Below are 26,795 nucleotides of genomic sequence, written 5' to 3' on the forward strand. Positions count from 1 at the left end.
AAGAAAAGCCAATGGCAACGACAGAGGACAACTAATGGCAAGCCAACACAGGCGCCATCTTGCTTCCATATTATATGGCACCTTTAGAGTTTTGTGTTTGAACTTCAGTTTTGGCGGTAGCTCTATATATTTATTGTAGAGTTAAAGGGATAGTTCACCCAAAAATGAAAATTAGTCCATGATTTACTCACGCTGAAGCCATCCTAGGTGTATATGACATTCTTCTTTCAGACAAATACAATCAGAGTTATATCACAAAATGTCCTGGCTCTTCCAAGCTTTATAATAGGAGTCAATGGGTGGAGAAAATTTGAAGCCCAAAAAAGTGCATCCATCCATGATAAAAGTGCATCCATCCATGATAAAAGTGCATCTATCCATCATAAAAGTGTATCTATCCATCATAAAAGTGCATCTATCCATCATAAAAGTGCATCCATCCATGATAAAAGTGCATCTATCCATGATAAAAGTGCATCTATCCATCATAAAAGTGCATCTATCCATCATAAAAGTGCATCTATCCATCATAAAAGTGCATCCATCCATGATAAAAGTGCATCTATCCATCATAAAAGTGCATCTATCCATCATAAAAGTGCATCCATCCATGATAAAAGTGCATCTATCCATCATAAAAGTGCATCTATCCACCATAAAAAAAGTGCATCCATCCATCATTAAAATGGACAAGCGGTCAGTCCGTGAACAAGACAAGAGCGCGCAAGTCGTTTTTCTGAATATCCAGTTCTCCTGTTGTTTCAGTGTAGTATCTACCACAAGGTAATGTTGTTTTCGATTCTCTGGTTATTTTCTTTTTTTGCCTTCTCACAAATTTGTATTTTAATTAGACGCGTTCCAACTTTATATAGCCTAACAGCCGCTCTGAATAGTATTGCAGTTTAAATTTTATAGCACTTAAGTGAGCGCTGTCCAACAGCTAGTTTCGATTTCTCCCATTATTCGGGAAACTTGCGTTTGCTGTGTTAATTGCTGGGCAGAAACAGCAACTGTAAAACAGATATAAACTCGAAGTGATCCAGAACAAGGCCAGGACAAGCGGTCAGTCCGTGAACAAGACAAGAGCGCGCAAGTCGTTTTTCTGAATATCCAGTTGTCCTGTTGTTTCAGTGTAGTATCTATAACAAGGTACGGTTGTTTTCGATTCTCTGGTTATATTCTTTTTTTGCCTTCTCAGAAATTTGTATTTTAATTAGACGCGTTCCCACTTTATATAACAGCCGCTCTAAATAGTATTGCAGTTTAAATTTTATAGCACTTAAGTGAGCGCTGTCCAACAGCTAGTTTCGATTTCTCCCATTATTCGGGTAATTTGCGTTTGCGGTGTTAATTGCTGGGCAGAAACAGCTGTCCTCACTCAGGCGTTAGTACGCATTATATCTATGTAGTGTGCGCGCTGTCGCGGAAGCGCCAGCGGAAGCGTTCAGCCTCCTCGTGTGAAGACCGACTCGGGTAAAGACCATCGACTCTACCTGTGCGACTCCACCGAGCAAGGACTCCGGCAAGGCACTTAAGTATCGTCTTCTCTCCTTTACCTTTCCCACTTCTATCGTATTTCCCTTTCACAACATGTGCTTTCAATACATTCCTGTTGTCTCTCGACAACGTGCACTCATCACGCACAGAAGGCAGCGCAATACTGCTAATCTGCATCTCATTCTCTTATCCACACACACACCTCATTTACATTTACATTTATTAATTTAGCTGACCCGCTTTTATCCAAAGCGACTTACTATTGCTATGTATGTCAGAGGTCGCACACCTCTGGAGCAACTAGGGGTTAAGTGTCTTGCTCAGGGACACATTGCTGTCTCACAGTGGATTCGAACCCGGGTCTCTCACACCAAAGGAATGTGTCTTATCCACTGCGCCATCACCACCCCCTCTCTCTCTCTCTATGGGTCTATGGAATTGTCAGTCAGCAGTCAATAAAGCTGACTTCATTCCAGCCTTTGCATCTCATTCTACTCTTAATATATTGGGCTTGACTGAGATCTGGATCCATCCAGAAGACTCAGCAACTCCTGCTGCTCTCTCTAACAACTTCTCTTTCTCCCACACCCCTCGCCAGTCTGGGAGGGGTGGGGGTACTGGTCTTCTCATTTCTAACAACTGGATATACTCAACTCTCTCTTCTCTATGCAATAACAACTCGTTTGAATATCATGCAATTACACTTACAACTCCCATTAGGATCCATATTGTAGTTATTTATCGACCCCCAGGTCAACTGGGAAGCTTTGTTGAGGAGCTGGATGTGCTGCTGTCCTCTTTCCCTGAGGATGGCACCCCACTCGTAGTCTTTGTTGATTTCAACATTCATCTAGAAAAGGCGTATGCAACAGACTTCATCTCTCTTCTAGGCTCATTCGATCTCAAACTGCTCATCACCACAGGTACTCACAATTCAGGCAACCAACTGGACCTGGTTTACACACACAACTGCATCACAGACAACATTTTGGTGAAACCTCTCCATGTTTCAGATCATTTCCTCATTACTTTCAATCTACAACTCACTACCCATGCTCCACCAACTCCCCACCAGATACTTTCAGACGTCACCTGAGCTCACTTTCTCCTTCCCATCTTTCCTCTGCTCTGTCATCTTCACTTCCCTCACCCTCACAATGCTCATCTCTAGATGTGAATACCGCAACAGCTACTTTATGCTACACTTTAACTTCTTCTTTAGACAATATCTGCCCTCTCTCCTCCAGGCCAGCACACGCTACTCCCTCTAACCCCTAATTATCTGAGGTTCTTCGTGAACACCGGACCAAACTCAGGGCAATGGAGAAGATCAACACCGCCTCTAACACACAAACACTTTTCAAGACATTTAACTCTCTCCTCTGTCCACCTCCACCATAACCCACCTCCTTTTTAACTGCTGATGACTTTGCTAACTTCTTCACCAACAAAACAACCTCTATCAGCAGTCAGTTCTCAACTCCACACACACAGGAACTAGGGGTGTCACGATTCTCCAAATCCTCGATTCGATTACATTTTCGATTCTAAAGTCACGGTTAGATTCGATTCTCGATTTTTTTTTTTAAGCACAGGTTGCTGTTGCTCCTAAAAAGCTGACATCAGTTCATCGCAATCTCACACATCTCTGTTATTATCAGTGAAGCTGACTGCACAATGAATCTTTCATAATATATAGCCTACACTTTTTTTGTTATAATTAGAGGATTTGCCAGCTTACAGAATTCAGCACTGAACAAAAAGTCCGTTTTGAGCGGTGAGGAGAGTCTATCTTAAATGTTTCTGATTGGTCATTGCTTTCAAGAAATCAACACATATGTCTGTGATTGGTTAAATCGCTCAACGCTGCAAACATGTTATAAATAGAAACTCTGGCCTGTAAATCGTTTCTATTTTGTTTTAGTTGTTCTTGTTGCTTTTCTGCAACAGATGAAAAAAATGTATTAGTTTTTATATGTTTTATTCATAGATATTTCTAGTTTGCGGGAGTCCCGCAAATCTTTTTACTCTCCCGCACACACAGAGTGAGTGCATTACCGCCTGCGCTCGCACTCGCCATCAAATCTAGTCCCGCGCCGCACTCTATTGTGTTGGGAGTGCACGTCTATAGATCAAGAGCCCGGCCCGAGGATAGTGACTGGAAATATCGGCCAAGTTCGGGCTCGGGCATAGAATACAAGTTAGAGGACTCACAGCCTTTCAACAAGTGTGTTTTTTTCCCGCGCCGTGATGAGTCGTTCATGAACGATCCGTTCATTGCCTCTGTCACGCGACAAATGAACAAAAGACTTGGAAGGTCAAGTATTAATGTTCCCTGTAAATTACTTTTGACTGCATTATAATGATTTCTTAATTCAGAATATGATCAAGATTGCGTTGGATGTGTTCGGGGAATTTGCCTGTTAAAAGTATAACAATTAAAGCCCCTGAAATTACTAGAAAAAAGATTAGTTAATTTTGATGAACGAGATTGAACAATAGAGTCAGTAAAACGATCCGAACTTTCCATCATGGGCGCGACATGGGGGCGTGGCAGTATCGACGATTCCATTTTTTATTTCGATTTTTGAGTTTGTGAATTAATTTCGATCGATTTCAATTTAAAATCGAAATCGTGACACCCTTAACAGGAACCCAAACCATCCTCTCCCACAACCAGAAACCTTCTCTTTACCTTCTCTCCGCTAACCGAGGAAGAAGTATCTAAACTTCTCCTCTCCAGTCATCCTACCACCTGCCCTCTAGACCCCATCCCCTCACACCTTCTACAAGCCATCTCTCCCACACTTCTACCAGCACTCACACACATCATCAACTCATCCCTCCACACTGGCATTTTCCCTACAGCATTCAAGCAGGCTCGGTAACTCCACTGCTTAAAAAAACAACATTAGACACATCACTTTTAGAGAATTACAGACCTGTCTCTCTCCTACCATATTCATTGTGAAAACACTTGAACGAGTTGCTTTCAACCAAGTGTCATCTTTGTTCTCTCTGACCAACCAGCTAGATGTCAACCAATCTGGCTTCAAGAAAGGCCATTCAACCGAGACTGCACTTCTGTCGGTCACAGAAGCCCTGCGGATTGCAAAAGCTGCTTCCAAATCTTCAATTCTCATTCTGCTGGATCTTTCTGCTGCCTTCGACACTGTGAATCATCAGATCCTTCTGTCCACCCTCTCATCACTGGGCATCAAAGGAACTTCCCTCCACTGGTTTGAGTCCTATCTCACAGGTAGGTCCTTCAGGGTTACAGGGAGAGGCGAGGTATCCAAAGTACATCAACTGAACACAGGGGTTCCTCAGGGTCAAGTTCTTGGACCGCTCCTCTTCTCCATCTACACCATATCATTGGGACCCATCATACAGGCACATGGTTTCTCTTACCATTGCTATGCTGATGACACCCAGCTCTACCTCTCATTTCAACCAGATGATCCCACAGTAGCTGCACGTATCTCAAGCTGTCTGGCGGACATCTCGGCATGGATGAAGGAACATCACCTGCAGCTCAACCTGGCAAAGATGAGCTTCTCGTCCTCCCTGCCAATCCGTCTCTACAGCACGACTTCACTATCCAGCTAGAGTCATCCTCAATCACCCCATCAAGGCCAGAAATCTTGGAGTAATATTTGATGACCAGCTGACCTTCACAGACCACATTACAAAGACAGCTCGATCATGCAGGTTTGCAATGTATAACATCAGGAAGATCAGGCCTTTCCTAACTTAGCATGCAACACAACTTCTCGTCCAGGCCCTGGTTATTTCTAGGCTTGACTACTGCAATGCTCTTCTAGCTGGACTTCCATCATGTGTTACTAAACCTCTACAAATGATCCAGAATGCTGCAGCCCACCTTGTCTTAGACAAGCCCAAAAGGGCTCACCTCACTCCTCTGTTCATCTCACTGCACTGGCTACCACTCGCTGCTCGCATCAAATTCAAAGCTTTGACGCTTGCTTACAGATCTACCACCGACTCAGCTCCGTCCTACTTTCACTCTCTACTACAAGTCTACGTCCCTACCAGAAGCCTACGATCGGCCAAGGAGCGACGGCTCGTGGTGCCATCACAGCGAGGCACTAAATCACTCTCCAGAACATTCTCATTCAAGGTTCCATTCTGGTGGAATGATCTCCCCACCCTCGTCCGTAATGCAGAATCCCTGACAGCATTCAAAAGACAACTGAAAACTCATCTCTTCCGTGAGTACTAAACATAATAAATAAAAATAAAATAAAAAAAGTTCTCTCTTTTAAAGCTTTCCTTCCCTTTTAAATCTTCCCTTGTCTTGCTTTTGCTACTCTAAGCAATGCCTGAACTTTGTATTTTGAGCACTTCTTGCGTCGTTCTTGTCTCTTCACGATGACTCGCTTGCTTTAGTCCTCAGATGTAAGTCGCTTTGGATAAAAGCGTCTGCTAAATGACTAAATGTAAATGTAATAAAAGTGTATTTATCCATCATAAAAGTGCATCTATCCATGATAAAAAGTGCATCTATCCATCATAAAAGTGTATCTATCCATTATAAAAGTCGACTTGCGTAGTATGTGTATGGTTGTCTGGCGAAAGCTAGTTGTTTTAGATTATAAAGTTATAAATATGGGTATTTTTCTTACAAAAACCCATGGCTTCACTTCAGAAGATCTTTATTAACCCACCGGAGCAGTGTGGAGTATTTTTTTTATCATGGATGGATGCACTTTTTTTTGGTTAATGAAAGTTATCAGGAGCATTTTAATGTTTAAAGCAGATGTCATAAATGTCAGAGAAGAATTTAAAACGAGTGTTTCCTTCATAAATCTGTAAGATCTTTCCTTCATGCTGTGGAAATATAAGCCAGAAGGCAAACACTTCGTCAGTGAATCGATTCACAGCAGTGGAATGTTTGAACTGATTCGTGGAAATGAGTCGAACGAACCAAATCTGAAGCTTTTTGCTGCTCAAGTATACATGATATACAGCTGTCTTAAATTCATGAGAAGGATTGCAAAACTAATCTAATGGTGTGATCTTAAATCTCAAAGGCTAAATAAAGTGTGCATTAAATCACAATGTAGCTTAATTCTATATCATCATCATATTCACTGCGACTCACTGCGAGTCAGTTTGATGTTTTCTGACCTCCGTCTTTCTTCACACACTCTATGATCCAAGGACGTCTAGAGCTCAATTCTACACGAACTCCTCGCATGAAACATAACAAGCTCTCAGAAAAATCCATGATTACCACAAACACCTTCACAGTTAGATGCGAGGAAGACGACCAATTAAAATCCTTTGCACTCTGTGACAAAGAAGGCAAATTGGCGAGTGTATCAGTGAATGGAAGATGATGACTCAATCTCTCTCTCTCCCTCGTTTGCCAATTACAGCAGAGAGAGAGAGAGAGAGATAGATAGAGAGAGAGAGAGAGAGAGAGAGAGAGAGAGAGAGAGTCAGTATAACACACACACACTGTGGATCGAGATGGAGAACGAGAGGCTTCAGACGGATGGATGGAAGTGGAGGAGGGGGAGAAATAAACCTTTAAAATGTTAAAGTTGGAGTGTATCCATCAGGTAAACAGGTAAAAATACACTTCAGATGTTTGCGCAGCCAAACTAAACACAGCAGGAATGAGTTTATGTTTGATAGATCTCACAAAAAAAGTAATAATTCAGTAAAAGATTTCCAGTTACCTCATCGAGACAAAAAACAAAAAAACAAAGTGTATATATATATATATTTATTAATTCAAAATATATGAATGCTTATTAATGCCACCTTAAAATAAGATTTTAGAACAAGATTTAATAGTTTTCTAAAAAAATATATATATCTATTTTAAATCGCAATGCAACTTATTTAGTCTCGTAACACACTTATGAAATTATATTCACAACCTTTATTGAAATGTTAGTTTTTGTTTCTTGGAACTAAACAGTTGTATGTCTTTCATCATTCATCAATGGCTCAGTCAATAACTTGACAATTTGCCCTCTCAAGAACAAAAGATCAACAAATACACACACATATATACAAAAGATACATCAGATATATTAAAAATATCTTTCTTTGTGCTCCACAGAAAAAAGTCAGTTCCACTTTAAAGGTTTTATCAGCGATTTCAGGCCCAAAAAAGGCCCAAACATAAATGATCACATTCATCTAATCTTTCCTAACGATCCGCCCCATAAGCAGGCCGTCGAAAAAACGCGTCTCTGTCGGCAGCCTAGGCTCTGAGATCTGCACACAAAAACAATTGGGTTCACCAACCACTCAAAACCAAAATAATTAGTGTTCCAACCAATCACCGACGGGGTGTGTGCTGTGAGGTTATGTGCTCGTGCTCGGCTGCATGCGAAGTCGGGGCTGAAGAAGAAGCCAGATCTATCAACGAACAAGAGAAATTTAACATGCCTGAGTCAATCCTCAAGAGGAGGAGGAGGAGGAGGAGGATTAGGGCGAGGGAATACCATCCTGCTTATTCCAAGACACGAATAGTTACATTGAGTTTTCCCCATAGATCTGGCTTCTTCTTCAGCCCCGACTTCGCATGCAGCCGAGCACGAGCACAAAACCTCACAGCACACACCCCGTCGGTGATTGGTTGGAACACTAATTATTTTGGTTTTGAGTGGTTGGTGAACCCAATTGTTTTTGTGTGCAGATCTCAGAGCCTAGGCTGCCGACAGAGACGCGTTTTTTTGACAGCCTGCTTATAGGGCGTATCGTTAGGAAAGATTAGATGAATGTGATAATTTATGTTTGGGCCTTTTTTGGGCCTGAAATCGCTGATACAACCTTTAAAGTGTCTTTAACTAGCATGTATTAACATTTAAGTTTGATACAATGCACTTATTTTGTAAATACATGTTTTACACTGTACTTGTATTTAAAAAATAGCTGCATGTAATCTCTCTCTCTCTCTCTCTCTCTCTCTCTCTCTCTCTCTCTCTCTCACTCTCTCCCTCTCTCTCCCTCCCTCTCTCTCCCTCTCCCTCTCCCTCTCTCTCTCCCTCCCTCTCTCTCTCTCTCTCCCTCTCTCCCTCTCTCCCTCTCTCCCACTCTCCCACTCTCTCTCTCTGTCCTCCTCTTATCCCTCTCACGCCCCAGAGGTGCCGGATCCCGGAGAGCTCCACAGGCTTTCCCATCTAAAGCATCCAGATTAATCCTCTGAAGATATTGAAATGTCAATCCCTCGCTGCTGACCCCTCCCTTCTCCCTCAGAGACACACACACACGCACACACGCACACACACGCACACACGCACACACGCACACACGCACACACACACACACCAGGGCTTTGTCTCAGTGTTCTGGAGTATCAGAGGAGATCGTGTCCAAACTCAGATCAGAGACGTGACCCAAATCTGCCCACTTTTCGGGTCTCATTCATGGCTGATTCATAACTCATATTCACACCCTCATATTGTCAGATCCACAGTATTAAATGGTGTACAAGGCACTTTAAAAAATGACTGTGTCATGACAGAATATAAAGATGTGAATGAAGCAGTTACACATTCATGCAGCCAATGTTTTTAATCTACCACAGAAATACTGTAAGTGACTCATCCATGGTGACAAAAAGCATTTACAATCCCTCATACACACACACACACACACACACACATACACACAGGGGTTGGAAAGCCGTCCGAGTTATTTCCGTTTATATATTCACATTGATTCAGCCTGAACAGATGCTTTATTAAAATTAATCTGTAGCACAACACACTTTGCAGACGCACACACACAAACACACACACACACGACGCACTCGATGTTGAAGCGTGTCGGAGGTCTGGCTGGTTCGACTTATATATCGGTCTATCACTAATACTGTGAAGATAGTTGAAAGTTTTATTGCTTGTACCTTCAGGGTAAGTGTGTGTGTGTGTGTGTGTGTGTGTGTGTGTGTGTGTGTGTGTGTGTGTGTGTGTGTGTGTGTGCGCGTGTGTGTGTGTGCCGTCATATGAGCCAGTGTTTGTTTCTCCCTGAACCGTGACGGTCTCGGGAACAGAGAGCATGATGGGCCGGAGACAACATCCCATAAACCAACCAATGACCTTTATGAATGCTGCATACGTGACAGAGGGCAAACCTACACTAAACCTGTTCACCAATCCCTGCTCTCGTCCTCTCGGACGGAAACACTGAAGAGGATCTATTGTGTTTTTTTTTTCACATCTTCATCTTCAGTGTGTAATGTTGCTGTTAGATCATGAGAAAGCTCCAGTTCTTCTCTATATCAGTGTCAGTGTTTCTGAACTCCTGAAACGCCTCCATTGTAGTCTTTAGTTTCTTCCGGGAACGAACACGTCACAATATTCCTCATTTAAATAATTCATACGCAGAATAAAGGGGCGGGGCCTGGTTGAGTTAGTTAGTAGTGTGTTAAACTGGCGGTTATGGTAAGTGCGGGACATTTCCGTTCTCTCTCTTGAATCCGACTAAAACTGCAGTTCATCGACTGGCCACTAGAGTGGTTTTGGTCTATATAGCTAATTTTGCCATTTATGGCGACTGTGAGGGGAAGAATATTTTCATAACTCATCCATTTAAATTATATTAAGCCTTAAAGTTCTGCATAACTAAGGGCGTGGCCACTTGAGTGACAGGTGGATTTCCGCTGATGTCACTACTAGCCGTTTGTCTGCTGTCTGTTAGCGTCACGTCACCTCAGCTAATCCGCCTCGCTACACATGATCGTTTATCCGGGACGGCCGGCTCCGCTCGCTTTGGGCTTCAAAAATGCTCTTATTTACAATCTATGATCACAACACACTGCTCCAGCCTACAAATCAGAGCACAGTGTGCTTTTCAGGAGGAGGGGCTTCATAGAGACAGGAAGTAAACAGAGCGTTCCTGACAGACTGGGAAGAGAGGAGCCGCAACAATGGAGAATATGAGGAAAATAATCAACATTCAAGCAGGAAAACCTGTTCTAGTAGAGCCTGAAAACAAGACTTTGAAGAAGGGCCTAATATAGGCTCTTTAACCCTCCTCTCAGAATAAGCTCGGTTCTCATCTGGCAGCATTGGCTCGTAGCCGGTGAAGGGTTTAAGAGCACAGGTCGATGAGAAGTTCACCCTGACCAAACGGATTCCCAGTGTCTGAGAAGGAGTCTTTGAGCCGGGCTTTATCGGGCCACCGCAGGCGCTGACGGAGGATCGCATGAAAGCAGGAGTTGCTTCGCTTCTTTTCATCAGAAACCACAGGGATCTACACAGATTATTACCATTCTTATACATTTGTGTGGGTGTCTATGGGTGTGTGTGCATGTCTGACGGGTTTAACCTCCTGAATTCAGATTATCACTTGCATACGGAGAAGGGAAGCTGTTTTAAATAAGCCAATTACGTTATATGTACTTCAGAATGTTACACTGACTTGGTTTTTTCTCAAATCAAACTCAACAGTTCAAACACATTATGATATTGACATTATATTTAATTATTTAGCAGACGCTTTTATCCAAAGCGACTTACAAATGAGGAGAGCAATAGAAACATTAGCAATAACCAAAACATTATACCAGAATATCAGCAGAGGTGTCAAGTCCAGGTTCACAAAGTAAAATTCCATCTCAGTATTTTGTTCCAATCACCTGGATTTGCTAATTAGCACAGTTTTTTAGTCAGGAGATAGAACTAATTAGTGAAATCATCTGGCTGAGTTCATGGGTGGAATAAACATATGGCAGGACTTTTACTTTCTGACCCCTGGAATCGACACCTCTAAATATAAGTGATTCTGGCAGAGATATTTATCTTGAAAAATAAAAAAAAATGTTGTTTATACCTAGTTTTTGACAATCCTTATAGATGTATAAAATATAGAACCTTTAATTGGTTATTTTGTTCGCTTTTTATATGGAACTTGACACCAACAACGGTTCTTAACTGATTTCTTGCCTTGGCTCTTGATTTTTACACTGGACATAGTAATACAGGGAAAGTTTTAAACAAAGTCATAATTTACTCGCCCTCAAGTCGTGAAACCTATATGACTTTTTTATACGGAACATGATGATTCAACACTGATAATAATCATAAATGTTTCTTGAGCATCAAATCATCATATTATAGTGATTTCTGAAGGATCATGTGACACTGAAGACTGGAGTAATGATGCTGAAAATTCAGCTTTGATCACAGGAATAAATTACACTTTACTATATATTCACATAGAAAACAGCTGATTTACATTGGAATAATATTTCACTGTTTTCACTGTATTTTTGATCAAATAAATGAGCGGAAGAGACTTATATACATATATAGACTTATATATAGACATATAGGTGCAAAATATTGTCTATTCTCAGTGGCAAATTTTCTCAATTCATTTGCTTTTGGCAGGTGTGGATAAAAGTTAATTTGCTCGGCCTGAAGGGGGAAAGGAGAGAAACTGGAAACACTGAAAAGGTGTGAGAGACAAAGAAAGTCATTTTTTGGCGGAGAAAAAGCGATTGTGTTGGAAAGATAATGAAAGGCGCACAGTCGATTGCCAAATAAACGCTCTGCAATTTACTTTAAATGGAAAGCAAAATCTGAGTGTGTAGAAGTGTTGATCTGAAGAGATCTGATGCATTAATAAACATGCAGAATATTCAGCCTTTGTGTTTCTGTGGGATCACTGGAGGAGTGTGTGTGTGTGTGTGTGTGTGTGTGTGTGTGTGTGTGTGTGTGTGTGTGTGTGTGTGTGTGTGTGTGTGTGTGTGTGTGTGTGTGTGTGTGTGTGTGTGTGTGTGTGTGTGCGTGCGTGAGAGAGATTGTGACTCTGTTTACAGGTTTATATTACACCCAGCAGTTCCCACAAGGGAAATGCATTAATAAACATACTAAATTATTTTTTATTGGAAACTGTAAAAATGCAGAAAGTTTTTGTGATGGGTATGTTTATGGGTGTGTGTGTATCAGGTTTTGCCTATATTGTGGGGACTGCAGTAAATGTCCCCTGTAAACCTGAAATTACCTCCAGGCGACGGCTCCATGAGGTAAATGCCATATTAACAGTGAATAATGTCTTAATGCAGGAAGGGTTGTGTGAGGGTTTGTTTAGGAGCAAGAAAATAACAGTACAAGTCAATGGACAGTGGCCCCCATAATAGAAACACAGACGTGTGTGTGTGTGTGTGTGTGTGTGTGTGTGTATGTGTATGTGTGTGTGTGTGTGTGTGTGTGTGTGTGTGTGCGTGCGTGCGTGCGTGTGTGCGTGCGTGCGCGCGTGCGTGCGAATGCATGTCGACCCATCAGCACATGCTCCATTTTTAGTGCTGACCAATTACAAAATGAAGTTGTATAAGAGCAACATCTGGAGTCAAACAGGGCTCAGTGAACAGCTGGTGTGTGTGTGTGTGTGTGTGTGTGTGTGTGTACACACACACAGTATATTATGTAAATGCCCAGTACACACTTCAGAGCATTAGACCTTCACCTTTGTCATCAAATGCCTCTACAGGACATCGTGCCCTGACATTAACTCTCACACTCACTCACTCACTCACTCAGATTAGCACAGACTGCTGAGCTCCTCCCTCTAACTCTCTCACTCACACACGCACACGCACACGCACACGCACACACACACACACACACACACGCACACGCACACACACACACACACACACGCACACACACGGAAAACAACAAGGTACATTGAAAGTAGTCAATAGTCACACATTATGCAGGTATGATGATAATAATAATAATAATAATAATAATTAATTACATTTATATAGCGCTTTTCTCAGCGCTCTTTACATGGAAGGGGGAATCTCCTCAAACACCACCATGTTATGTTTAACATCAGTCATTTCTGCTATACGCACAATTCTCTCCTTTATGAACATGTGCAGACATGTTATTGGATTGTATCAGTGGCCATAAATAAAAATAAATTAATAAAAAATGTTTGTGCTATGACTGTAACAATTTTTCCAGGCCTCAAAAAAGAGGTTTATAATAATAACTATAATAAAAGCATGAACCCTGACCGTGGCCGATCTCATTACAGAGAACAGGACCTCTGTTTAATCCCACACAATACAGAAGGACACCAGCGAGACGAGGAAGCGATGAAACGGAGAAGCATAAGAAGAATAAGCGCTTTAACTAGAAAAAGGGACTATTCCACTCAAATCAAAGAGAGATGAGAGAGAAACATCTGCGGTATTAATGCCGTCCTCAAACACTGTCTCTCAACATCAGAACCACGTTTGGTCCGTGAGAACCGTCTCAGAGAGGAATCAACGTGTGTAACAGCGTTCACTGCGACGTGAGATCTGCTTTCCAGCGTTCACTGCAACACCAGACAATGAACATTATTCAGTTCGATAATGTTTTTTATTTAAAATTTTGTATTTTATGGTACTAAATTATATTTACGCTGTATTTATAATCCATTTATTCACTTTTTGAGCATAGACCTGAAAAATAAATTTAAACTGTGGTAAATCTTGAATGCTTTAGATCGACAGACATAGTTTGATTTCTTTTCGAAGACGACACTTGGCAGATTATTGCTGAAGTGAAAAAAGTTTTAAAAAGTGAACTTAATGTTACAGAATTCTACATGTGAGTTTATATCACACAATTCTGCGTTTATAACTCGCAATTGTGAGTTTATATATAACAATTCTGACTTTATAACACAATTGTGAGTTTATATCTCACATTTCAAACTTTATAACTCGCAATTGCGACTTTATATTTTGCAATTCTGACTTTATAGCACGCAATTATAAGTTTATATCTCACAATTCTGACTTTATTTCACGCAATTGCGACTTTATATCACGGAATTCTGACTTTATAACATACAATTGTGAGTTTATATCTAACAATGCTGACTTTATAACTTGCAATTGTGACAAAATATCACTCAATTCTGACCTTATATCATGCAACTGCGACTTTATATCACGCATATCTGACTTATAACACAATTGTGAGTTTATATCTCGCAATTCTGACTTTATAACACAATTGTGAGTTTATATCACGCAATTCTGACTTTATATCACAATTGTGAATTTATATCACGCAATTCTGACTTTATAACACAATTGTGAGTTTATACCTCACATTTCTAACTTTAGAACTCGCAATTGCGACTTTATATCTTGCAATTCTGACTTTATAACATACAATTGTGAGTTTATATCTCGCAAATCTGACTTTATAACATGCAATTCTGACTTTATAACACAATTGAGAGTTTATATCACCCAATTCTGACTTTATAACACAATTGTGAGTTTATATCTCAAATTTCGAACTTTATAACTCACAATTATAAGTTTATATCTCACAAATCTGGCTTTATAACACGCAATTCTGACTTTATGTCACCGATTTTATGCTTTTCCTGGAGGTGGAGACGTTGAGCTGTGTTGTCTTTAAGTGTGTAGGGAAGTGTGTCGTTAAGCGTGTGTAGTGTAAGTGTGTAGGGAAGTGTGTCTTTAAGTGTGTAGGGAAGTGTGTCGTTAAGTGTGTGTGAGTGCTATACCTGGCGTGTGTAGTGTAAGTGTGTAGGGAAGTGTGTCTTTAAGTGTGTGTGAGTGCTATACCTGGCGTGTGTAGTGTAAGTGTGTAGGGAAGTGTGTCTTTAAGTGTGTGTGAGTGCTGTACCTGGCGTGTGTAGTGTAAGTGTGTAGGGAAGTGTGTCTTTAAGTGTGTGTGAGTGCTGTACCTGGCGTGTGTAGTGTAAGTGTGTAGGGAAGTGTGTCTTTAAGTGTGTGTGAGTGCTATACCTGGCGTGTGTAGTGTAAGTGTGTAGGGAAGTGTGTCTTTAAGTGTGTGTGAGTGCTGTACCTGGCGTGTGTAGTGTAAGTGTGTAGGGAAGTGTGTCTTTAAGTGTGTGTGAGTGCTGTACCTGGCGTGTGTAGTGTAAGTGTGTAGGGAAGTGTGTCTTTAAGTGTGTGTGAGTGCGGTACCTGGCGTGTGTAGTGTAAGTGTGTAGGGAAGTGTGTCTTTAAGTGTGTGTGAGTGCTATACCTGGCGTGTGTAGTGTAAGTGTGTAGGGAAGTGTGTCTTTAAGTGTGTGTGAGTGCTGTACCTGGCGTGTGTAGTGTAAGTGTGTAGGGAAGTGTGTCTTTAAGTGTGTGTGAGTGCTATACCTGGCGTGTGTAGTGTAAGTGTGTAGGGAAGTGTGTCTTTAAGTGTGTGTGAGTGCTATACCTGGCGTGTGTAGTGTAAGTGTGTAGGGAAGTGTGTCTTTAAGTGTGTGTGAGTGCTATACCTGGCGTGTGTAGTGTAAGTGTGTAGGGAAGTGTGTCTTTAAGTGTGTGTGAGTGCTATACCTGGCGTGTGTAGTGTAAGTGTGTAGGGAAGTGTGTCTTTAAGTGTGTGTGAGTGCTGTACCTGGCAGGCTGGTGGACACGTTGACCTGTGTGTAGAAGCGTTTGTTGGGCAGCAGCTCAGAGACGCCGTTGCGAGCCTCGACGCTGAAGGAGTAGTTGGAGTTGGGCAGCAGGTTCACGAGGGTCACGGTTCTCTCGGTCAGGCCGCTCTGCTGCGGGACGAAGCCCACGCTGGATCCACACGCCTCACACTGGACCCTCGGGGCCCTCGGGGGCCCGACACACCGACGGCAGCCCACGCTGTAGCTCAGGTCCCCACGGCCCCCAGAGTCACTGGGACCGGCCCAGTCCAGCACCAGCGTCGACTGTTTCAGGGTGAAGACCAGATCCCGAGGAGGAGACGGAGGACCTGCGAGAAGAGAGATTACACTGAGTACATAAAATACTGAAATGTTCATTACCAGCAAAATTTTAGAGATTAGGTGAAATGATTTTTTAGGTGAAAAAAGAGATTGTATTGAAGGAATCCACTGCTGCTTCAATGTATATCTAATGAGTGATTATAATCAAGGTATTAATCAATATTTTCCCTTTAAATATCACATGAGTTGAATAACTTCTCTAGGCTTATGAGATTTTACTTTGTTATAAAGTTACCAGTGTGATTACTGAACTGTTCTCTCATGTATTCTCTAATGTCTGTACTAAAGAGGTGATGACTCATGCTAGGAATACAGTAACAGTGCTTGCTCATTTAGCCCGGCTTCCAGAAACTACATATTGACTCATTTTGTTTGAGAAAGATCTTCAACGTGTTAAAATATATATAAATATATCTGTTCTTATTAGGTGAAATTTTTTATTAGGTGAAAAAGAGATTGTATCCTACTAGCAGGAAGATGCATTGATGCCTGTCACAAAAAGATCATGATGATTGGAAATGCTTTGGCAATACACTGAAAAAATTGTCATGCCAATTAAACACATTTTGAATTGAATTGATTAGTGCACAATAAATTATGCTTGTTGAGCTTGATTACAATAAAAATACTGAAATGTTCATTACCACCAAAAAAAAAAGATATTCTAATTAACATGATGATAATTACCCCTCAATGAACTAAATCTTTTTAATAATTTAACCCAATTAGATACAACTGTGTGAAGCTTAACGGAGCTTGAGGCTTAAAATCACTTGAGAGGAAATGAACGCAGGCCAGAGAGAGAGAGAGAGAGAGAGAGAGAGAGAGAGAGAGAGAGAGAGAGAGAGAGAGAGAGAGAGAGAGAGAGAGATAGAGCGAGAGAGAGAGAAAGAAAGAGAGAGAGAGAGAGAGAGAGAGAGAGAGAGAGAGGAGGATCAAACAACGTTTATTAAGTTATCATTTATAACTCATACACATTCACAATAATAATAAATCAATTTAAAATAGTAAAAAAAAAAAAAAAAACATAAACCATAAATTAAATATTCAAAACCAACTGACCCTCAAATACCACACATAGGATATCTTTAAAACACCAAATATCACAAAAAAACATTGAATTTGCGTACTACAAACTGGTGAAAAATGAAATCTTGATTCTTCCAGCCACTAGTTTTCTAAACATAATTTCCGCCTCAGTAGACCCAAGTTGTGTTCCTTTATTTTTCCTTGTTTTCCACATTGCTAATTTTGCTGTTCCCAACAAATAGTTTAATAAACATGTCATCCTTCTCATAGAATACCTATACTTAACACCTCCAATAAATATTTGATCTGAAAATTCTTCATCAAAACCATTAAACAGATATTTAAGAAAATTAAAAAGATCTTGTAATCTTCCACATTTTAAAAATAAATGCTCTAAGTCTTCTTGGTCTCCACAAAATCTACATTCCCCACCCACTGCTGGATTCAAGTGTGCCACATATCTGTCAGTAGCTATCGCCCCGTGGATAAGCCTCCACTGTAGATCAGCAGTGCGCTTCTCTATAGGAGGCTTATACAGGGCTCTCCACCTGTCCCTCACCAGGAAGTCCGGTCCCAACAAACCTGGCCACTTTGAAGCTTTTATTCTCTTGAGAAAACCTTGTTGTGTGACTTTTACTGAAGAATAGTAAATGGCTTTCTTCGACGTAGATTTAAAACAGTCCAGCTGTGGAGTATCAAAAGACAGAATTGGGTCCATGTTTACATCCACTATTTCCTCACGTATGGCTGGAGACACTCTGATGTTCGGAAACTCCTCTTCTAGATCTCTTAAGTCCATTGACCGACCTCCTCCAATGTACTCTCTGTGCCCGCTTGGCAATACATTCCAGATCTCCTCAGTCAGTTTTAAGACAAGACGTTCAGATTTCAATCCTGTCACTTCTTTAAGAGTTCCAGCCGGCTTCCACCCATCATCGTCCAAGAGATGTCTGATCTTTACAACCCCATTACGCCTCGGAACTGCAGATATGCTTACTGAAGACAACAGCCTGGTTTGAATCATTGGATTGAAAAATAATGGCTCTTCCAGAATCCAATGCCCTGTGTCATCACTACTCCGATCCACTTTAAAAACAGTTTTCCAGGAAAGAAGCATTGACTTATAGAAGGGAGTAATCTCTGACAGACTAACCTTCCCCAAGTCCATAATGAACAAATGTTTATCCAACCCGAGCCCGCCTGCGTTCTTCAAAATTAATCTTGCAGTATGGACCCAAGTCAAGTCTTTGTGATATAAAAGTCTTTGTGCTGCTTGTATCCTATAGGAAATCAAACGACTCCTCACGTCCACGAGCCCCTGCTCTCCTTCATGGACGGGTAAGTAAAGTGCTGAAGCATGGATCCAGTGAGCCCCACTCCAAAAAAAGTTCACAATTGTCCTTTGTATTTTACTGACCAACTCCACTGGAGGCTCCAGAACAGTCATTTTATACCACAATGTCGAAGCCGCCAGGTTGTTAATGACCAGGACTCGCCCTCTGTACAACAACTGTGGTAATAGCCAGGTCCATTTAGATAATCGGGCTATCACTTTCTCCAGCAAACCCTCCCAGTTCCTCATCTGAAAATTTTCATTACCTAAAAATACACCTAATGATTTTATCCCCTCTCTACCCCAAATTAAACCACATGATAGTTTTGGAGGTCCTACTTCGTCCCACTTACCAATAATGAACCCTCCCTTTTCCCCCAATTCACTTTGGCTGAGGATGCTTTTTCATATTTACCAATAATTTCCGTTAAAACTTCCACATCATTTTGACTATTTATAAACACTGTAACATCATCAGCATACGCTGACAGGGATACTTTAAAAGTACTCTTTAAATCTGGAATTGAAATACCAGATAAATCTTTTCTTAATCTGCATAAAAAATGTTCGATCACTAGACTATATAACTGTCCAGAAAGTGGACAGCCTTGTCTGATACCCCTGGACATCATGATAGGTGCACTCAATCCACCTCCAGCTTTAACCATAACAAATGCATTATGATACAACAATCTTATATAAGATATAAAAATATCACCAAACCCAAATTCTTTTAATACATTAAAAAGATTATTATGATCAACTTGGTCAAAAGCTTTTTCTTGGTCAAGCGAAAGAATCCCCAAATTAAGACTATTACTTTGACTAAAATCAATCACATCACGCAATAAAAATAAATTATCCATAATTGATCTATCTGGTATACAATAGGACTGGTCTCTATGAACTATTACATGTAAATATTTTTTAAGTTTATTTGCTAATACCTTTGAGAATATTTTATAATCTAAACATAGCAACGACACTGGTCTCCAGTTTTTCAATAGACCCAAATCTCCTTTTTGAAGAATTAAGGATAAAACAGCTCTGCAGCAACTTGTGGGTAATGTCTTTCTTTCAATACAATCCATCAGCAGTTCATTTAAATCACTTCCAAGTAAGCCCCAGAAAGCCTGATAGAACTCCACAGGTATACCGTCCACTCCTGGAGATCTTCCAGGAGATAACTGTCCCATCGCATCAGTGAGCTCTTGCAAAGTTATTGGTTCATCCAGCGATTGTCTTTGTTCATCTCTCAACTGAGGCAGATCACCGAGCAAATCATTCATACATCCAGAGTCACAACTCTGAGCATTAAATAATTTAGAATAAAAGTCTTTTGTCATTTTCCTCATTTCCAGAGGGTCAGAAGTTGTAGTTCCATTCGGACGTCTTAAATGACACAACTGTTTTTGTAAAAAACTTTTCTTTTCCAAATTAAAAAAATATGCACTAGGAGCATCCATATCTTTGATGGAGCAAATTCTTGATCTAATGAGTGCTCCCTTTACCTTTTCTTGTAATAAAGACCCAAGTTCTTCTCTTTTCTCATTTAACCTTTCATTATTTACAGTTCCCATATTATTGAACATGTCTTTTTCCAGAGATGCAATGTCTCTTTGTAAACTTTCCACTGTTATTTTCATCATTGCAGTATTATGTGAAGTATAGTTTTGGCAAAAAATTCTGATGTTAGCTTTACCTACATCCCACCATTGACCAAGATCTTCAAAACTGTCTTTCTTAAGTTTCCACTTATCCCAGAAAAACTTAAACTTTTCACAGAAACTGAAATCCTGTAATAATTTGACATTAAAATGCCAAAAATAGCAAGGTTTCATCACTTTCTTTACATTAAAATCAAAGGTAATCATATGGTGATCTGAAAATCCATTAGGCAATATGGATACATTCATTACCTTATTATTCCAAGTCTTCCCCAAGTAAAATCTATCTAACCGAGCACCACTAACCTGATTATTTGATGCCTTTAACCATGTATATTTTCTAACTCCTATGTTCCTACTTCTCCACAAGTCTATTAAATCAAACTCATTTATAATTTTTAACAATTGAATACTTGACTGATTATGTGGCTCCTTCTCCATTCCTATCAATTTTAAAATTTGTAGTGCAATTCCAATCACACCCAATTATCATGCACACCTTATCATCAATTCTCTGAATAGCTGTTTTTAATTCCATAAAAAAAACCACACGCTCATGTCCAATATTAGGAGCATATACATTAATTAAAACAAATATAGTTCCTTCAAACTGTACTTCAGTTAAAAGTGCTCTTCCTTTTACAATTTCCACTGTTGATAGAATATTTACATTTAGATGTTTGGAAAAAAGAATAGCTACCCCAGCACTTGTGTTTGTTCCATGGCTAAGAGCATACTTCCCTTCCCACCACATACCCCACTGAGTCTCATTATCATCACTTGTATGTGTTTCCTGCAAAAAGACTATATCAACTTGTTTAACAAACTCTGAAATCAAGCCTAATTTACTCCGATCTCTACCCCCATTTATATTTAAGGAACTAAATTTTAGAAGTTCCACAGAAAAGTGAAAATAGAGAAGAAAAAACGTGAATAGAAGCAAGAAATCAAGTATGAAATTCACCCTGTGCATTTGAGCATTCTATTTTTGCAAAGCTCTTTTTTCTTTCCGTAATTTAACTATAAACTTCTTCAGCCTAAACCTCTTCTTCTTGCATAGAGCTTCATAACTAACCACTTTCAGCATTGACACCACTGACCATATTAATTTATCTATATCCGGGAAAAAATCCTTCACCTCAACAGTTTTTCCAAATGTCAAGTCCACAAAATCATTAATCTCCTGCTAATGTTTTTGTAATTAATGTTTCATCTGTCTGCAACCCAACCTCAGAAACATCTGACACCTCAGACAAAGCATCATCCTCCCTCATTCCATAATCCTCACCTATTTCAACATCATTTAAGCGTTCAGTTTCTTCGCAAGCAACACTTTCACTTACTTTCTCTAGCACTGTGTCTGTACTGTGTTCCAAGACCTCAAGCTCTTGTGTCACCACATTCTCCACTTTTTCTCCTTCCTCCTGATTATTATCTACACTTACGCGTAATTCATCGCTCTGAGCGATACTCTCCTTATTAAGCTGAGATTGTGTAATGTTAGTTGTATCTTTAACATTAGCGGCCGTTACGCCACTAGGCCCAGCGACCTCCTCATTAGACACCGCGCTCTATGTGGGCATGTCAACTTTTTGTGCCCAAGTTCACCACACTCAAAACACTTCAAGCTACCGGTATTAACATAAAGCATATACGATTTTCCTTCATGCACCACTCTGAAAGACACGTCTAACTCCGGCACATTCAGAAACATAAACACTTGCCTCCTAAAAGACATCACATGTTTTAGCGCTTCACTTTTACATCCCAATGGGATCGTTTTAATCGCACTGGCACATTTACCATACTGAACTAATGCACGCTCAATATCCTCATTTTCAATAAAAGGTGGAACATTCGATATATAGACTTTTGTCGTTGGTGTAACAAGCGGTGAAACAATAACAAAATCGCCACCTACCACAATCCCGTTGGCTATCAGGCGGTTCACTAGGTTCTCCTCTTTAACAAAAACCACCACCGCTTTATTCATCCTGGAGGCCAAAGAAATATTGTCATAACCAACCTCCTCTCCGACCGCCAGCAACACAACCTCCACTGACACACCCTGCGCAGGTACACATCTGACTCCGTGACGCCGCGAGACCGGTGCTTCTCCACCCGCCAGAGGCGACGCCATGCCGGCGCTTCGACAAACACCACCAATACGTGGTTTTAATTAATTACAGAAAATTTTGTCTTAATTTCCTTTTTTAGATCCAGATTAAGAGAAAATGAAAAAGAAAACTTTCAAACACCTCTCACCACCCCAAACGCTCCCAGCATGCACCGGAAGTGAGAGAGAGAGAGAGAGAGAGAGAGAGAGAGAGAGAGAGAGAGAGAGAGAGAGAAAGAGAGAAAGAAAGAGAGAAAGAAAGAGAGAGAGAGAGAGAGAGAGAGATTTTGATTCCCTGTGAGTATGAGTGTGTGTTTGAGTGTGTGTGTGTGTGTGTGCGCATGTGAGAGTGAGTGAGTGAGTGTGTGTGTGTGTGTGTGTGTGTGTGTGTGTGTGTGTGTGTGTGTGTGTGTGTGTGTGTGTGTGTGTGTGTGTGTGTGTGTGTGTGTGTAAATTGCATCATGGCAATTTAAAATCTTTAACATCTTGCCCGTTGTAACTGCCATCGTTAATGCAGCAGAGAAACTATGCTTTGGACATTAGTACTGAACATGTGCCTAGTTGCAGCACTAAGATCGGCCTTTAAACAAGCCTTGTCCAGCGGCCGCATTTACAAACAACAGCGGCAAGCCCATAACCCTGTCCCGCAAACATCACTGGGCGGTGAGGATGTCCCTTTCGACTTTAATAACTATGTGGGCCTACTTGAATGTCAGGAATGGAAAATGTTTGAGATCCACGAGAGACACTTCAGGAAATCATTGGATACTAAGCTACTCCAAGAAAGAACTTACTTCGCCTGCTCCGGTGACTCGGCGAAATGGAGTAGGGTTGCGTCCATTCTTTCCGGAGTGTTCTTTCAAAACGGAGTATTCCGCGTGAGGCGGGCCAACGGGAGGGATTTTGGATTGCCACTCCTGAAATACGTGTCATGCATCTTGAAAAATTTCCCCTTGAGCGATAAACATCTAGCGGAGTTAACATCGGTCTCCATTGCTTCCTGGATTGAGCGACAGCTGATCTTCGTGAGAGACGTCATCCAGCCGTCACTCAGCAGAGGGGGAGCTGGGGATCTCCACAGGCAGCCAAGGACGGTAAGCGGAGAAAAATTATCGTACCTATGGCAACATCGCAGGTCCAAAGCTATTGAGATTATTCTCAATAATAGTACATTTCCTTCCCCTTCACCCACTATTAATGACATCAGTAACGTGTATAAGTATTACATGGACAAATGTCAATCACTCCCGTCTCACATACTGGCCACGCCCCCTTGGTCCACCAACATAAAGACAACTGCTCTAGCACATTATCCATCCACTGCTCATTTCACTCTTGACGAAGTAGACAAGGTTCTGACCCACCTGCCAAATAACAAAGCCTGTGGATATGATGGAGTAAAATATGAGGACCTGAAAACCACAAAACCCTGGTCTACCCATATACTCACCTGTATGTTTAACACCTGTTTGATTAATGGAAAAGTACCAGATTCATGGAAGGGGGCCCTTGTCCATAGAATTCCAAAGAAAGACAATATCCCAAGTGACCCATCTACATGGAGAGACATATCTCTCCTCCCCACTGTTTATAAGGTGTTTATGAAATGCCTGCTTGCCCGAATCCTTCCATGGCTTGTGGATGCAGGCATCCTCTCACCCAAACAGAAAGCTTATATAGATAGACAGGGTATGAACGAACATGTGTTCTGCCTGAAAACTGGAATTGACGATTTCAAACATGAATCATGTAAACTCTATATCGTATTCCTGGACTTCAGAGATGCCTTTGGGACATTATCTCACAAACTGTTGCTTAATGCATTAGAGGAGATCCATCTACCTCAGCCTTTTGTGGACATCATAACGGATGTGTACAGAGGATCTTTTTTGCAAGTCATCTGTGGTAAACAACTTACAAAACCTATACCTCTTGAGGTGGGGATTAAAACAGGTTGCCCATGGAGTGCTGTTAATTTCATTCTGGCTATCAATCAGTGGATGAAATGGATCTGTCAGTGTGCACCACCACATATCAGATCCCCAAACCCTGTCCAGGGATACGCTGACGATGTTGAGGTGTCTTCTAGGGAGGAAAATGTCATCCAAAATATGCTGGCCAGAACGGATGAATTCCTTCAGTGGTCAAAGTTGGAGGTGAAACATACCAAATGTGCAGCATTTTACGAACGGCGAAGCGGTGGAAATCGCTGGTACAAATCTAAATCTGATAACCCCCCCTCCTTTAAAATAATGGGACAGCCTATCAGGGTCTACTCTCGTCATGAAACATACACCTACCTTGGACATAAATTCAACATTGCAGGTGAGTGGGGTGAACAGGTACAGGAGTTATCCTGTGCCTTTAAGAACAGGATCGATCTGATCGACTCCTCCCCTCTACCTGTAGTCATGAAACTGGAGGCCGCTAGAGAAGTAGCTCTGGCACCTCTTTGCAAACATTCACATTCCACAAAATGTCCTACGGGACATGAATAATAAAACAGTTGAGGCCGTCAGGAAATGGCTGGGACTGAATTCACATTCCACCAGGGACATTATCTTCCTCACACTCAAGGAAGGGGGTCTGGGGGTCCCAAATGTGGAATTGACGTACTCCGTTACAAGACTAACACACCTGATCCGCATGCTTAACAACGACGATGCTGCGGTCAGAGAGTTAGCCAGAGCTTCCCTCTTACTGGAGCTCAGGAAGAGAAAAATCCCTTTGGCCACCGGTGATCAAGACAGCTTCCTAGGCTTCAGGAGGAAGAGCAACAGTAAACTGGACACACAAGCCGCAGGTTTCGGAGTTCGCTCAGACTGGCTGGACTTAAACGACTTGTGCAATATATTGGCAGTTAAACTACAGTGGACACAAAGCAACTCACAAACCGCACCAGAGGTATCTGACGCAGTGGTCACAGACCCATCTGTTACTGTGAAGGCCACAGTCTGTCACAATGAGACACAACACACACTACAGAGCACGACAGGAAGAAGATCTTTAATGAACATCAAACAGATGGACACAAAACAACACTGGACTGGACTAAAAATGCAGGGAAAACTGGCATGTCTTGACTTTGCTGACCATTCTACCTCTCATTCTATGTACAGAAATGCTGCAATAGGGGCGGATATTCTTTACTTCACTGTCAAGGCCAGACTACAGGTGTTACCAACCAGATACAATCTAGCATTATGGTACCCTGAAAAGTACTATCCACATTGCATAATGCATTCTAACTCTGATCACCTTGAATCAGTTGCCCATATTGTAAATGGCTGTAATATGTACAAAGGGTTATACACAGCACGCCATGACCGTATTGTAGATCTCATTGCAAGTGCTGTTCAAAACATATTTCCAAAAAATATGCCTATGTATAAACATTCACGAGTAATACCGGACTGGTTTAACAGCTCTGATGATTTGTTTAGAAACATCCCTCACACCCCTGACGTTGTGCTCATGGATACAGATAGAAAGGAGGTGCTAGTCCTTGAAATAGGTTGTGCTTATGATTTGTATATGGACATAGCCTTTTTAGAAAAAATGACTAAATACCAACCCCTCCTTGCAAAGATTAGTGACCTAGGCTATGCATGTAAGTTTGTGGCATTGATATTTGGCAGCCTGGGACATGTCCACAAATCGGCTGTTAGTGGACTGAGACTGGCAGGGCTAGCCAAAGAAAAGTCTAAACAGCTGGCAAATTTTTTCTCTATATCTGCTGTGATAGGCAGCCTTGCTGTGTGGCGTAAGAGATGCTTTATGTACCCTTGAATGTCAAAGCTGTGTTATCTCTGAGAATATTTGAACCCTTTCTGTAAGAAATTTGATTGGTGGATTCAAATAAAGAAATCAAATGTATGTGTGTGTGTGTGTGTGTGTGTGTGTGTGTGTGTGTGTGTGTGTGTGTGTGTGTGTGTGTGTGTGTGTGTGTGTGTGTGTGTGTGTGTGAAATTGCTAATAAATTTCTTAAACAAATGGAAAGTTACACATTGAATTAATTGTGAAATTTAGAAAAACTGTCTTTTCCAAAAGTATTTTCCTGTAAAATGTACTCAATAATTTTTTGTTTTATTTACAAGGTTGATTTTTTTTTAAAGTGTAGGTATATCTCCATTTCCACCCACAAAAAGTGTGCAGATTTCAGTATAATTTACACAGGAAGACTGAAAACCAGCTCAGGAACTGGAACACAGCAGCTGGAGTCAATCACTGCTTATGAACTCGTTTCTCAGATTCTAGGATGAGTTTGTGATGAAAAGCTGTTGATTTGAAGATCAGATCAAGGACTTTAAAGCGTCTGTACAGAACTAGAACTGCATGTGTGAGTTTCTGCATTCACAACAACTTCCTCCAGAAGCCTCGACTGATTTATGGAGAATGGTGTGGGCAG

General features: G+C 41.0%; 1 protein-coding gene across 2 annotated transcripts in view; it reads right to left on the reverse strand.

The window, feature by feature from the left end:
* Positions 1–26,795, reverse strand: part of epha10 (EPH receptor A10) — a 220,522-nt gene that overhangs the window by 79,932 nt on the left and 113,795 nt on the right. For both annotated transcript variants that reach the window (XM_077232540.1, XM_077232541.1), the window contains exon 5: positions 15,882–16,229. In XM_077232540.1, the coding sequence (XP_077088655.1) occupies positions 15,882–16,229 (348 nt within the window). The remainder of the gene's footprint in view (positions 1–15,881; positions 16,230–26,795) is intronic.

This window comes from Siphateles boraxobius, unplaced genomic scaffold (assembly GCF_051911475.1).
Source record: "Siphateles boraxobius isolate OS27281-9 unplaced genomic scaffold, OSU_SipBor_1 173, whole genome shotgun sequence".
Lineage (NCBI taxonomy): Eukaryota > Metazoa > Chordata > Actinopteri > Cypriniformes > Leuciscidae > Siphateles > Siphateles boraxobius.